Source organism: Chlorocebus sabaeus, chromosome 14, assembly GCF_047675955.1.
Source record: "Chlorocebus sabaeus isolate Y175 chromosome 14, mChlSab1.0.hap1, whole genome shotgun sequence".
Classification (NCBI taxonomy): domain Eukaryota; kingdom Metazoa; phylum Chordata; class Mammalia; order Primates; family Cercopithecidae; genus Chlorocebus; species Chlorocebus sabaeus.
In genome coordinates, this window is record NC_132917.1 from 73,318,729 (window position 1) to 73,334,022 (window position 15,294).

General features: G+C 40.7%; 1 protein-coding gene across 6 annotated transcripts in view; it reads left to right on the plus strand.

The window, feature by feature from the left end:
* ALMS1 (ALMS1 centrosome and basal body associated protein) overlaps positions 1–15,294 on the plus strand; it is a 228,773-nt gene that overhangs the window by 65,380 nt on the left and 148,099 nt on the right. For all 6 annotated transcript variants that reach the window (XR_012095364.1, XM_073023075.1, XM_073023076.1 and 3 more), the window contains 2 exons: positions 7,893–14,132; positions 15,161–15,294. Coding sequence is in view for 5 of the 6 variants with exons in the window: in XM_073023075.1 (XP_072879176.1) it covers positions 7,893–14,132; positions 15,161–15,294 (6,374 nt within the window). In the remaining variant the exon portion in view is untranslated. The remainder of the gene's footprint in view (positions 1–7,892; positions 14,133–15,160) is intronic.

A 15,294-nucleotide genomic window follows, 5' to 3' on the forward strand; every position in this document is an offset into this window, starting at 1 on the left:
AGAGCTGGGATTACAGGCGTGAGCAACCACAGCCAGCCTTGATTGTCTTTTCTCAATCAATTTGTGATTTTCCTGGTTCTTAGTGGTAAAAACAAATTTTGATTATATCCTGGACATTTTGGATATTATGTTAGGAGACTTTGATTCCTATTTATAATCTTCTGTTTAGCAGGCAGTTGCTCTATTTAGGTTTTCCATGTAGGTTCTGGCCTATTTATGTGGCTGTGATCCCAAAGATAATTTAGTTTTCGGGGTAGTTGCATTCTGGTCTATTTCAGTGGTACCACTGAGGCTCCCACTCAGTCCCTGTTGGTGATGCTTATGTGGGTGGAATGGTCTTCCTCAAGGCCTGCTGCTGCTGTGTGGAAAGGGGGAGATGCTAACCCACAGAGTAGAGAACATTTCCCTGGGCCTGCCCCTGGACCACCTGGTGTCAGTGGGTCACCCACTTGATTCTGATTGATGGCATTCATGGAGTTAGAAAATGCTTTTCTAGGCCTCCTGATGCATCTAGGTAGGATGCTGGGCCCTGGGATGGAGAACATTTCCTTGAACCTACTCTCTGGGTTTCTCAGTGCTAGTGGACTTCCCATTCAATTTTTGCCAGTGCCACTGGGGAAGGAAAGTGCCTACCTGGGCTGCCTTTTACCACAGGAGAATGTGGACCTAGGTCTCCTTTTGTTGCTGGCTAGAGGACCGGGAGATGCCAAATCTGTTGGGACTCTCCGCCTGGTTTCTGCTGACACTACAGTTCAGGTGGTGCAAGCTTACCTGTTGCTGCTGGGTTGGAGTAGGGTGTGGGGAAATGGGACTGTCTGCTAAGTCTGCTGGGCTGCCCGTTTCTTGGTCCTTGGGCTATAGACAGCAGGCTTTTCTTGGACTTCTTTCCGCCCTCCTTCCTTCCCTTTCTCCTTCCCACTATTCCTATTTCTATTTCTGGCCTTAGTTCCACATTGTAGGCCTCTCCAGAGTCCAACCTCAGATATGACAGTTAAAAAGAAAACTGAGAAAGTAATTGCCATGTTGTTCTCCAGTCTGGAGGTCCTTAGCCAGTCTGCCTTTCACTTTCTACCTTTCAGTCTTTACCTGATTGGCTTTTGGTTTCTAGGGAAATGGAGGGAAAAGCAAATTTGTGTCATTTTGTCAGGGAGCAGAAGACAACTGGAGTTTCGAAAACTTGACTTTGATGTGGTATTGTCTTTGGTTGTTGGTAGAAATAATCATACGGGGGAAGCGAGGTAAAGGTCTTTCTCAGGCAATATTGAATAAACTCAGGGATCTCAAGCCACAGAATGTGGGGACACCTATGCCATGAAACTTTCCTAACTTTTCTAAAATCTGTAGTCCCCATCCTGAACTATTAATAATAGCTGACATTTATTGCTTGTTCACATTGCTAAGCATTTTACATATTATTATTGTAATGTACATTAATTATATAATACAGGTCGAGCGTCCCTAATCTGAAAATCCGCAATCCAAAATAGTCCAAAATCTGAAACTTTTTTACTGCTGATGTGATATTCAAAGGAATTACTCATTAGCGCATTTTGGATTTCAGATTTTTGGATTAGGTATGCACAGTGTATTCTTTTATCATATTATTATGCCATAGTGTTTTATATTTGTATCTGACTTATGATGATAGGCGCTGCTATTATTCTATTTGCTATCTGAGCAAAATGAAACTTAGAGAAATTAAGTGACTTGCCCAAAGTCCCACTTTCTCTAAGAGGATTTTGATAGCTTCATTCCATATTGTTCTCTGTTTTTGAAGTTTTGAATGCCTTTATAACCTTACCATAAACATATCACACCATCAGTTTATACAAATTCTTTCTCAGAGAGGGCACCAATTTAATTTCTATTATATACTTAACACAAATCTTGGCATATGATAAAGGCATGAAAGAGTCTCGATGATTGTTTCCTAACTTAAGAGTTCATCAGTTAGTGGTACGGTACTGGCTGCCTCAGCTTGTTTACAGCATCAGGTAATGACATAGTAGGAAACAATGCTTTGTGCAATAAAGGATTTTAACTTCTTCCTAGGTGATATCAACACCCAGGGCTTCAGTTATTTTCTATGACTGATGACTTCCAATTGTAGGACTCTATCTAGATATATCTTACACTCCAAATGTTTGTATCTGACTACTATGGAATGTCTTCATTTGGATGTCCCAAAGGCATCTTAATGTCAGAACTTTACAAATGGAACCAATCATCTCTTTAAACCTACTCTTCCTTCTCTATTTCTTTTCAGGGAATGAGTGTCTACTTATTAGCCAAGCTAGAAACTTGTATTCTTCTTTCCCCCTCATCCCTGCCCAATCACTCAATCCCGTTGCTTCTGACTATCAGACTCCCATTCTCTTTTCTGAATTACTGCATTAGTAATGGAAAACTGATCATCTTCTCTGCCACTCATTTTTTGTATTAAGCGAAACTAGTCTGTTTACAGGGCAGACTTGATAATGTCACTTCCTAGTTTGGAGTTCTTGCTTTCCATTGTTAACCTCAGGGTAAATTCTAAACTCCTTAGTACATAGTAGAAGGTCCCTGCTTACCTTCGTAGCCTTATACTTGCCTCTTTTTTCATAGTGAACTACTGTCATTTCTTCATGATGCTAGACCCTCTTGTCTCCTTGATCTCATAGATGCTATTTTCTCTACTTGGAATGCTTCCCTATTCTTTATATGCCCATTTTTGCCTCATTTCTGGTTTTATCCTTGCATTCTGAGCTTTGCTGTCTTTCAGGAAAATGTTTCTGTTTTTTGCTGTTCACCATGACTCTATAAGAAAGAGCGAGATACTCCTTATATATGTTACTATAGTGTCCTGTAAACAACCTGCCTAATCACTGCCCTTACACTGAATTTAGTAATTGCTTTTTTTCACTTGTTTATATCTCCCACAGGACTTTAAGCTCTTTGAGGGTAGAGCTGGGGCTTTGCTAATATATATATTTTTGCACCTGGCCGTGAAAGCTGCTCAATAAGTATCTGTTGAATGACTTAATGAATCGATGAATATTAAATGAATTAATGTGCCTGGGTAGACTGGAGAGGGGTAGAATAAGATGGTAGGTTTTGTATTTTGGCAGGGATCAGTTCTCAAGAAAGTGGATCAAATAAATGTAAGTATCATATTTCATTGACTATGTGTCAGTTGTAATGAAAGCCTATGGATTGGTGTCTTATCACTATTTTATTGATCTCTAACATGAGGCTGTGTCTCTATGACTTGAATGGCCTATATGTCTTACTTTATGTTGTTTGGTGGGTATTGGGGTTTATGTTCCCTGCCTCTAAACCTAATTGATTTTTCTATTAGTTTTCCTGCCATAATTTTTATTGATGCCCAGTCTTTTGTTTAACCTTACTACCTTAGGTTGTTATTTGTTGGGTATCTTCTCCCTTGAAGATGCAAGTTACTCAGGGCAGAGAGGGAACCTGAGTGTGGCTCAGAGTAAGGGAGGACTTTAGTTTGGGGCAGGACTTTGAAGGGTTCTGTTAAAGATGAGGAGCCTAGAAGCAGGATCTGAAATTACATCTTCTCCTGTCCCAGAGGGAACTTTTTTGAGTTAGGGGTGCACCTATCAGGGTGGTTTGATGACTGGGCATTACTAGGACTAGAGTATAACTTTCCCAGGGTTATTCTGTTAGGAAGTAGTGTTTCGGATTTGATGTTTGAGTACTGGGTTCATGAACTTTTCATAACACCAGCAGTTCATTAGCTTTTTGAAACCCCTGCCCACTTAGGAATGAGGAAGAGTGTATAACGCACTTAACCTAACAATTCCTGCTTTCACATTGAAAAAGAACTTAGTGATAGCAACAACAAAATTAGGAATTAAATTATAGGCTATAGTGTTAGCTTGTATATGTGATTTTTGTGTTATAAAACAGTGCCCTATTATCTTTTGAAACTAAGCAATTTTATTACATTTAACTTGATTTTGTATTGCAAGTTATTTAAATGGCATACATTTATCAACAGGACAACATTAATGAATTATCAGTATGCAGGAACTTTGGAAGGGTTATATTTACATCCGCTGTGCTAATAAGAGTATCAAAAATTCCTGTTTGAACTGTGATATACTTGTGTTATAGTTTAGTTATGAGAGAATATAGTTTAAGATGATGAATGTTGAAGTAAACATCTATGAGTTTACTGAGGGATTAACCAAATACAGCAAAATTAAAATTAGTTATCAATAATTAATAATTAGGAACTTATAAAAATGATATAGTAATTAGAAAGCAAGAATAGCAGCAATGATGACAAAGACCCATTTAAAATATCACTGGTGCCGGGCGCGGTGGCTCACGCCTGTAATCCCAGCACTTTGGGAGGCCGAGGCGGGTGGATCACAAGGTCAGGAGATCGAGACCATGGTGAAACCCCGTCTCTACTAAAAAATAGAAAAAAAAATTAGCCGGGCGCAGTGGCGGGCGCCTGTAGTCCCAGCTACTCGGGAGGCTGAGGTAGGAGAATGGCGTGAACCCGGGAGGCGGAGCTTGCAGTGAGCCGAGATTGCGCCACTGCACTCCAGCCTGGGCGACAGAGCGAGACTCCGTCTCAAAAAAAAAAAAAAAAAATCACTGGTGTCTTTTCAAAAACTACATGAATTTGAGTTTACTTCTCTGTACACACAATAGGTTCTTTTGCCAGACTTCTTTTTTAAAAAACTTTTTTATTTTTAATTTTTATGAGAACATAGTAGGTGTATATATTTATGGGGTACATGAGATATTTTGACACAAACATACGATATGCAATAATCACATCAAGGTAAATGGTGTATCTGTCACCTCAAGCATTCATTATTTCTTTATGTTGTGAAAAGTACAGTTATACTCTTTTCATTTAAAATGTGTTATAAATAATTGTTGACTGTAGTCACCCTGTTGTACTATATCATATTCTAGAGCTTATTCAGTCTTTTTTTTTTTTTTTTTTTTTTGAGACGGAGTCTCGCTCTGTCGCCCAGGCTGGAGTGCAGTGGCTGGATCTCGGCTCACTGCAAGCTCCGCCTCCCGGGTTTACGCCATTCTCCTGCCTCAGCCTCCCGAGTAGCTGGGACTACAGGCGCCTGCCACCTCGCCCGACTAGTTTTTTGTATTTTTTAGTAGAGACGGGGTTTCACCGTGTTAGCCACGATGGTCTCGATCTCCTGACCTCGTGATCCGCCCGTCTCGGCCCCCCAAAGTGCTGGGATTACAGGCTTGAGCCACCGCGCCCGGCCTAGAGCTTATTCATTCTAACTACATTTTTGTACCCATTAACCATCCTCCCCACTACCTTCCTAGCCCCATTACAGACTTATTAGTGACTGAATTAGAGGGCTCAAAATTAGAGCTATAGTAATTTATTTGTGTGTGCTAGTATTAAAACCCATAATAATTCACTTGGAATGATTACTGGTAAGAGGCTCTTAGTCATATGTAAAATGGAAGTATGGAAGTGTACCTCATTTTGTCTGTAAGAAATAAAGGGCTTGCTTATTCTTCTTATGCCAGTATATACTTGGGGAAATAAAACCGTACTGTCTTTATCACCTAAGGAAGCCTTCTGTGTTACTAAGCACCTTAGTATGGAGAAGAGTTCTTGAGTAAGTTGTACCCAGTTGTTAGTCTTAATGTTATCTCTAGGAGGCATACAGTTCCGATGAATATACAACTTTGGTATAGTATAGTCTTTTTCTGGCAGCCATGTTCCTCTTCTTGGTCGAAACTTACCTCTTCAACTCACCCCTGCTTCTGAAAATGAATCTCCAAAGATTTGATCAGTATATAGTAATATTGTAACACTCACGCTTAGTGTACTCTTCTTTCCCAGGGCTGAGAGAATAATAAGCACTCTAAAAACATACCATTTTTCATCATGAACTCCTTACTTACATAGACATATTTTAAAATTCATAATTAGTGGATTTGTGATCACCATTCTTCTGACAGTTTGACATATATGTCTTTAACTTTATATAGAACTGACAAGAATTCTTCTTTAACATCATGCATCTCCTCCTGCACTTTTAACAGCTTAACCTATAGTTGTTCTTCCAGTTTTCTTTACTAATCTTTTCCTTTACCCCTGAGGTTAAGAAGACCTTATCTTATGTAACCTTCTGGATCCTTCAAGGACCTGGACTGTACATCTTAACTCCTTAGCTATTTATGTCATTTGTCCCCATTCATGGTGTCACTAATAATTTGTAATGGCCAAAGGGATGTAAAAACTTTGAGAAATTAGGAAATCATTTAGAAAAACAAGGTTCTGTTTTGTTAATCTGTTTTGGTTTATTAACTTCTTGAGCCTGTTCTGTTTCCTTACAAAAAACTTTTCTTATTTTCTTTAGACCCAGCAGGCAAGAACCTCACAAAATTTTGTAACCCATATTCCTTCTCAAGTTACAGTGCATGTTGCATTTTTAAATTTTTTACTTTTCTTGAAGAGTTAATACTTGATACTTCTAGTTCTTTACTTTAAAATTCACTCCTCTACCCATTTCATTCTATATTCAGCTCCTTTGGAGCTCATCAGTGGCCATAGAAAGCCAGTCAGTTGTAGTGGAAAGAGCTCAGAATTTGGATTTAGAGTTCAAGGGTTAAAGTACCAGTTTTTGTCACTTACCCACCTACAATTCTAGAAAAACTATGTATCTTTGCACTTAAAATGTGATCTGAGGACCAATAACATTGGGCATCCCTGGGGAGCTTGTTAGAAATGCAGAATTTCAGGTCCCACCCAGACCTACTGAGTCAGAATCTGCAAGTTAACAAGATCCCAACACTGAGAAGCACTGTTACATGGTCGTCTTTGCAACTCGGTTTCCCTATACGTAAAGTATGGATAATACTTGCTCTATATATCAATCATCTTAACATCATCTGACACATCATATGTTTTACCAATTTATTGTCAGCCTCCTTCTGCTGGAATACAAATAAGCTCTGCGAGGTAGGGATTATTGTCTGTTCATTTATTGCTGTATGTAGAACAGTGCCTAGCACATAATAAGCATTCATGTATTTTGAATGAACAATGAATGAATGGACAGCTTGTCAAATCCTGTCATTTCTGTTGCAGTCACTTACTTTACACTGCTGTTTAAAACTGCTTTCATTTAGAATTATTGTATTAATGCAAATATAGGACGTTTCTATAGAAACGTTCGTTGGATTGTGCAACCCAGATTTTTACATTCCCTTCTCACTCATCTTGAAAACTTTAAAACTGTAAACAACTTGCCATGCCATATGGAATTAAGTTCAAACTCTTCAGAGTAACCTTTAGAGTCTTTTTCAGTTTTATGTACTTAAATATATATACATTATACAGCGTGCATTTGCTGGGAGAGTCCTTCGAACTCACTGCACGCATAGCATCCCTGTAGGCCATATTGTACTGCCCCTGTGGGACTTTGGGTGCAAGAGGAACCTGTGAAAATAAGCTGATGATCCTTTGCTGTACCAGGGATCATAAAGTCTTTTGTCTCTGACTGAAGACCTTATGTCTTATGCTAGCCTACAAGACACAATAACAAATTGTAAGTAGGGTGAAATCAAATCCTAGACCCAACAGCATTATCCCATCTCATTGATAGTTCTCTAAAAATCCAAGTTTTAAGATCCTTATAATATTTCATCTGCTGGATATACTATTGTTTATAACCATTACTCTGTTGTTGAAGATTTAAAATATTTTTACTTTAGTTTTCTAATTAATATATTTGTGTGCAAATATTTGTCTCCTTTGATGGCTGTTTCCTTAGGATTCATTTCTAGGAGCTTTTTAAAGGCTCAAAGCTTGCTTTTTTTCAGCACATAGAATTTTAAAATAGAAAATTTTATATAATATTAACAAATTTCTTTTTCTTTAGGAGATGCTTCTAAAGGAGGCATAGCTAAAGTTACTCAATCCAACTTGAAGTCAGGCATCACTACCACTCCTGTTGATTCAGACATTGGATCTCATTTATCCTTGTCCCTTGAGGACCTGTCTCAGTTGACTGTAAGTTCTCCTCTAGAAACTACTACTGGTCAACACACCAATACTCTCAACCAAAGGCCATTAGCGGATACTCATCTAACTGAAGAGACTCTGAAAGTCACAGCTATTCCTGAACCAGCTTACCAGAAGACTGCAACACCAACAGTACTCTCTAGTTCCCACTCACACAGGGGGAAGCCCAGTATTTTCTACCAGCAGGGCTTGCCAGACAGTCATCTAACTGAAGAGGCTTTGAAAGTTTTAGCTGCTCCTGGACCAACTGACCAGACAACTGGCATACCAACTCTAACTTCTACTTCCTACTCACATAGAGAGAAGCCTGGTATTTTTTACCAACAAGAGTTACCAGAGAGTAACTTAACTGAAGAGCCTTTGAAAGTTTCAGCTGCTCCTGGCCCAGTGGAGCAGAAAACTGGAATACCTACAGTATCCTCTACATCCCACTCACATGGAGAGGACCTCCTCTTTTTCTATCGACAGACCTTGCCAGATGGTCATCTAACTGATCAGGCTCTGAAAGTTTCAGCTATGTCTGGACCGGCTGACCAGAAGACTGGGACAGCAACAGTACTCTCTACTTCCCACTCACATAGAGAGAAGCCTGGTATTTTTTACCAACAGGAGTTCCCAGATAGTCATCAAACTGAAGAGACTCTTAAAGTTTCGTTCACTCCTGGACCAGCTGACCAGAAGACTGAGATACCAGCAGTACAGTCTAGTTCTTACTCACAGAGAGAGAAGCCTAGTATTTTGTACCCACAGGTGTTAGCAGACAGTCATCTATCTGAAGAGGGTCTGAACGTTTCAGCTGTTGCTGGACCAGCTGACCAGAAGACTGGCCTACCAACAGTACCCTCTAATGCATACTCACACAGAGAGAAGCTCCGTATTTTCTACCAACAGGCCTTGCTGGACAGCCAACTACCCGAAGAGGTTCTGAAAAATTCAGCTGTTTCTGGACCAGCTGACAGAAAGACGGGGACACCAACTGTAACCTCTACTTCCTCTGTGTCCTCTTCACTTGGAGAAAAGCCTGGTGCTTTCTATCAGCAGACCTTACCCAATAGTCATCTAACTGAAGAGGCTCTGAAAGTATCAGTTGTTCCTGGACCCAGTGATCAGAAGACTGGGATACCCTCAGCACCATCTAGTTTCTACTCACACAGAGAGAAGCCCGTTATTTTTTCCCAGCAGACCCTGCCAGACTTTCTTTTCCCTGAAGAAGCTCTGAAGGTTTCAGCTGTTTCTGTATTGGCTGCCCAGAAGACTGGGACACCAACAGTGTCCTCTAATTCTCACTCACATAGCGAGAAATCTAGTATTTTCTACCAGCAAGAGTTGCCAGACAGTGATCTACCTAGAGAATCTCTGAAAATGTCTGCTATTCCTGGACTGACTGACCAGAAGACTGTCCCAACACCAACAGTACCTTCAGGTTCCTTCTCACATAGAGAGAAGCCCAGTATTTTCTATCAGCAGGAATTGCCAGATAGTCATCCAACTGAAAAGGCTGTGAAAGTTTCAACTGGCCCTGGACCAGCTGACCAGAAGACTGAGATACCAACAGTACAGTCTAGTTCTTACCCACAGAGGGAGAAGCCTAGTGTTTTTTACCCACAGGTGTTATCAGACAGTCGTCTACCTGAAGAGAGTCTGAAAGTTTCAGCCTTCCCTGGACCAGCTGATCAGACGACTGACACACCAGCAGTACCCTCTACTTTCTACTCACAAAGAGAGAAGCCTGGTATTTTCTACCAACAGACCTTGCCAGAGAGTCATCTGCCTAAAGAGGCTCTGAAAATTTCAGTAGCTCCTGGACCAGCAGACCAGAGGACTGGCACACCAACTGTAACCTCAACTTTCTATTCACAATATAGAGAAAAGCCCAGCATTTTCCACCAACAGGCCTTGTCAGGTACTCATATACCTGAAGAGGCTCAGAAAGTTTCAGCTGTTACTGGACTGGGTGATCAGAAGACTTGGACACCAGGAGTACTTTCTACTTTCTACTCACAAAGAGAGAAGCCTGGTATTTTCTATCAACAGACCTTCCCAGGTAGTCATATACCTGAAGAGGCACAGAAAGTTTCAACTGTTCCTGGACCAGCTGACCAGAAGACTGGGACACCAACTCCAACCTCTACTTCCTACTCACACACAGAGAAGCCTGGTATTTTCTACCAACAGGTCTTGCCAGATAATCATCCACCTGAAGAGGCTCTGAGTATTTCAGTTGCCTATGAACCAGTTGACCAGACAACTGGCACACCAACTGCAACCTCTACTTCCTACTCACAACATAGAGAGAAGCCCAGCATTTTCTACCAACAGTCGTTGCCAAGTAGTCATCTAACTGAAGAAGCACGGAAAGTTTCAGTGGTTCCTGGACCAGCTGACCAGAAGACTGGGACACCAACTTTACCCTCTACTTTCTACTCACACACAGAGAAGCCTGGTGTTTTCTACCAACAGGTCTTGCCAGATAATCATCCACCTGAAGAGGCTCTGAGTATTTCAGTTGCCTATGAACCAGTTGACGAGACAACTGGCACACCAACTGCAACCTCTACTTCCTACTCACAACATAGAGAGAAGCCCAGCATTTTCTACCAACAGTCGTTGCCAAGTAGTCATCTAACTGAAGAGGCACGGAAAGTTTCAGTGGTTCCTGGACCAGCTGACCAGAAGACTGGGACACCAACTTCAACGTCTACTTTCTACTCACACACAGAGAAGCCTGGTGTTTTCTACCAACAGGTCTTGCCACATAGTCATCCAAGTGAAGAGGCTCTGAATATTTCAGTTGCCTATGAACCAGTTGACCAGACAACTGGCACACCAACTGCAACCTCTACTTCCTACTCACAACATAGAGAGAAGCCCAGCATTTTCTACCAACAGTCGTTGCCAAGTAGTCATCTAACTGAAGAGGCGAAGAACGTTTCAGCGGTTCCTGGACCAGCTGACCAGAAGACTGGGACACCAACTTTACCCTCTACTTTCTACTCACACACAGAGAAGCCTGGTATTTTCTACCAACAGGTCTTGCCACATAGTCATCCAACTGAAGAGGCTTTGAAAGCTCCTGGACCAGTTGACCAAACGATTGGCACACCAACTGTAACCTCTCCTTCCAGCTCATTTGGAGAGAAGCCCATTGTTATCTACAAACAGGCCTTTCCAGATGGTCATCTACCTGAAGAGTCTCTGAAAGTTTCAGTTGCTCCTGGACCAGTTGACCAGACAACTGGCTCACCAACTGTAACCTCTCCTTCCTACTCGCAACATAGAGCAAAGCCTGGCAGTTTCTACCAGCCGGCATTGCTAGGTAGTCAAATACCTGAAGAGGCTCTCAGAGTTTCATCTGCTCCTGGACCAGCTGACCAGACAACTGGCATACCAACCATAACCTCTACTTCCTACTCACTTGGAGAGAAGCCCATTATTATCTACAAACAGGCCTTTGCAGATGGTCATCTACCTGAAGAGGCTCTGAAAGTTTCCATTGTTTCTGGACCTACTGAAAGGAAGACTGAGATACCAACAGGACCTTTAGGTTCCAGTGCACTTGGAGAGAAGCCCATTACTTTCTACCAGCAGGCTCTGTTAGACAGTCCTCTAAATAAAGAAGTTGTGAAAGTTTCAGCTGCTCCTGGACCAGTTGACCAGAAGACTGAGACAATACCAGTATATTCTACTCCCTACTCAAATAGGGGGAAGCCCGTCATTTTCTACCAACAGACCCTATCAGACAGTCATTTACCTGAAGAAGCTCTGAAAGTTCCACCTGTTCCTGGACCAGATGCCCAGAAGACTGAGACACCATCAGTATCCTCTAGTTTATACTCACATAGAGAGAAGCCCGTTGTCTTCTACCAACAGGCCCTGCCAGACAGTCAGCTAACTAAAGAAACTCTGAAAGTTTCAGCTGTTCCTCAACCAGCTGACCAGAAGAGTGGGTTATCGACAGTAACCTCTACTTCCTACTCACACAGAGAGAAGCCCATTATTTCCTACCAGCAAGAGTTGCCACGTTTTACTGAAGCAGGTTTGAAAATTTTAAGAGTTCCTGGACCAGCTGACCAGAAGACTGGAATAAACGTCCTGTCCTCTAATTCCTACCCACAGAGAGAGCAGTCTGTCATTTCTTATCAGCAGGAGTTGCCAGATCTTACTGAAGTAACTTTGAAAGCAGTAGGGGTTCCTGGGCCTGCTGACCAGAAGACTGGGATACAAATAGCATCCTCTAGTTCCTACTCAAATAGAGAGAAGCCCAGTATTTTTCATCAGCAGGAGTTGCCAGATATTACTGAAGAAACTTTAAATGTTTTTATTGTTCCTGGACAAGGTGACCAGAAGGCTGAGATACCAACAGTACCTTTAAGTTACTACTCACATAGAGAGAAGCCTAGTGGTATCTCTCAACAGGAGTTGCCATACAGTCATCTCACAGAAGAGGCTTTGAAAGTTTCCCCTGTTTCTATACCAGCAGAGCAGAAGACTGGGATACCAATAGGACCGTCTAGTTCCTACTCACATTCACATAAAGAGAAACTCAAGATTTCAACTGTGCACATACCAGATGACCAGAAAACTGAGTTTCCAGCAGCTACCCTTAGTTCCTACTCACAAATAGAGAAGCCCAAAATTTCAACTGTGATTGGACCAAATGACCAGAAGACTCCATCCCAGACAGCTTTTCATAGTTCCTATTCTCAAACAGTAAAGCCCGATATTTTATTTCAACAGCAGTTGCCAGATAGAGATCAAAGTAAAGGTATTCTAAAGATTTCAGCTGTCCCTGAACTAACTGAGGTGAATACTGGAAAACCAGTACCTCTCTCTAGTTCTTATTTTCACAGAGAAAAATCAGGTATTTTCAGTCCACAGGAATTGCCAGGTAGACATGTAACTGAAGATGTGCTGAAGATTTCAACAATTCCTGGACCACCTAGTCAGAAAACAGTATTACCAACAGCTCTTCCTAGTTCCTTTTCACACCGAGAGAAACCCGATATTTTCTATCAAAAGGATTCGCCAGATAGACGTCTAACTGAAGTTGCTCTAAAGATCTCAAGTGCTCTTGGGCAAGCTGATCAAATTACTGGATTACACACAGTTCCCTCTGGTACTTACTCACATGGTGAGAATCACAAGCTTGTTTCAGAACATGTCCAAAGGCTGATAGATAATTTGAATTCTTCTGACTCCAGTGTTAGCTCAAGTAATGTGCTTTTAAATTCTCAGGCTGATGACAGAGTTGTAATAAATAAACCAGAATCTGCAGGTTTTAGACATCTTGGCTCTGAAGAAATCCAGGATGCAGAAAATAGTTCTAAAACTCTTAAGGAAATTCGGACACTTTTGATGGAGGCAGAAAATATAGCACTGAAACGATGCAATTTTCCTGCTCCCCTTGCCCCTTTCAGAGATATTAGTGATATTTCATTTATACAATCTAAGAAGGTGGTTTGCTTCAAAGAACCCTCTTCCACTGATGTATCTAATGGTGATTTGCTTCAGAGACAGCCATTCACAGAGGAAAGCCCAAGCAGCAGGTGCATACAGAAGGATATTGGCACACAGACGAATTTGAAATGCCAGAGAGACATTGAAAATTGGGAGTTTATTAGTTCAACTACAGTAAGAAGTCCTCTACAGGAAGCAGAGAGCAAAGTCAGTATGGCATTAGAAGAAACTCTTAGGCAATATCAAGCAGCCAAATCTGTAATGAGGTCTGAACCTGAAGGGTGTAGTGGAACCATTGGGAATAAAATTATTATCCCCATGATGACTGTCATAAAAAGTGATTCAAGTAGTGATGCCAGTGATGGAAATGGTTCCTGCTCGTGGGACAGTAATTTACCAGAGTCTTTGGAATCAGTTTCTGATGTTCTTCTAAACTTCTTTCCATATGTTTCACCCAAGACAAGTATAACAGATAGCAGAGAGGAAGAGGGTGTGTCAGAGAGTGAGGATGGTGGGGGTAGCAGTGTAGACTCACTAGCTGCACATGTGAAAAACCTTCTGCAATGTGAATCCTCACTGAATCATGCTAAAGAAATACTCAGAAATGCAGAGGAAGAGGAAAGCCGGGTACGAGCACACGGTAAGAAAAAAGGTTCAGGCTTATAAACGTTATAGCTTAATAATTTGTTTAAAGTTAGATATTTATGATTTGAGGGTGCCTAGCCAATGAAAAATAAAAACAAGATCAGGAAAAAAAAAGAATTGTTAGAGTGATTATATTTCTTCTTACAATCCATAAAAAGTATTTAACCAATAATGTAGTTAAGTTACAGTATTAGTACCAGCCTGAGTTTAGGTTCTTGTTTTTAGGAGAAGTAGATTCTGATGTATGGCAGAGAGTAAAGAGGTCGCTTGGCTCCTGAGCTCCTAAAGCTATCATGTTTCCCTAATCCTCCCATTATAGTATCCTTATTGTGAAGGCAGAAAAAGCCTCTAATTTGCTGTGCTCTAAATTGCTTTTTGTCCTAAAACTACATATATTTTCTCTTTCCCTTTTCTAATAAAACTCTTGGTGGTGTTCTCAGACATTTGAAAAAAATTCAATGTATTTTATACTAAAACTTGGATTAGAGGTTTAAAAGAGAATATTTACAAATCTCATTACTTTCTAATAGAATTCCATTAAAAACAAAAATCTGTAAGACAATATGGGGAATATATTTTGGGAGGCAATTTAAAAGCAATTTAGGCCTACCTAGAAATTGTCCCTTGAGGTTAACTTCCTACACTGTTCCTTGCACCTTTTTATTCTAAAAAAAACCCTCCAAGTTGTATTTATTACTTTTATAAATTGTAATTGTAGCAGGAACTAAAGGGAGAGGCAAAGGGACTCTTGATTAGAAGGAGGATTAAGATAAACATGATTGAATACCAGATTTAAAGTGGCTTTTTTGTAGAATTATCTATAGAGCATGGCTTAAGAAAATCAGACTTTGCAGTGAAATAATCTCTGTCAAGAATTTCTATAGGTTGTCATAGTTAAGAAGACATACTAAGCATTGCGGTGGGTATTACATTGCATATATTGATGATCTTCTGTGTTCTTGCAGTTGTTGCCAAATTATCACTTTTGCATTGTATTATCTCAAGTGTATGCTTTCTCTCCAGCCTGGAATCTGAAGTTCAATTTAGCACATGATTGTGGATACTCCATTTCAGAATTAAATGAAGATGACAGGAGGAAAGTAGAAGAGATCAAGGCAGAGTTGTTTGGTCATGGGAGAACAACTGACTTGTCCAAG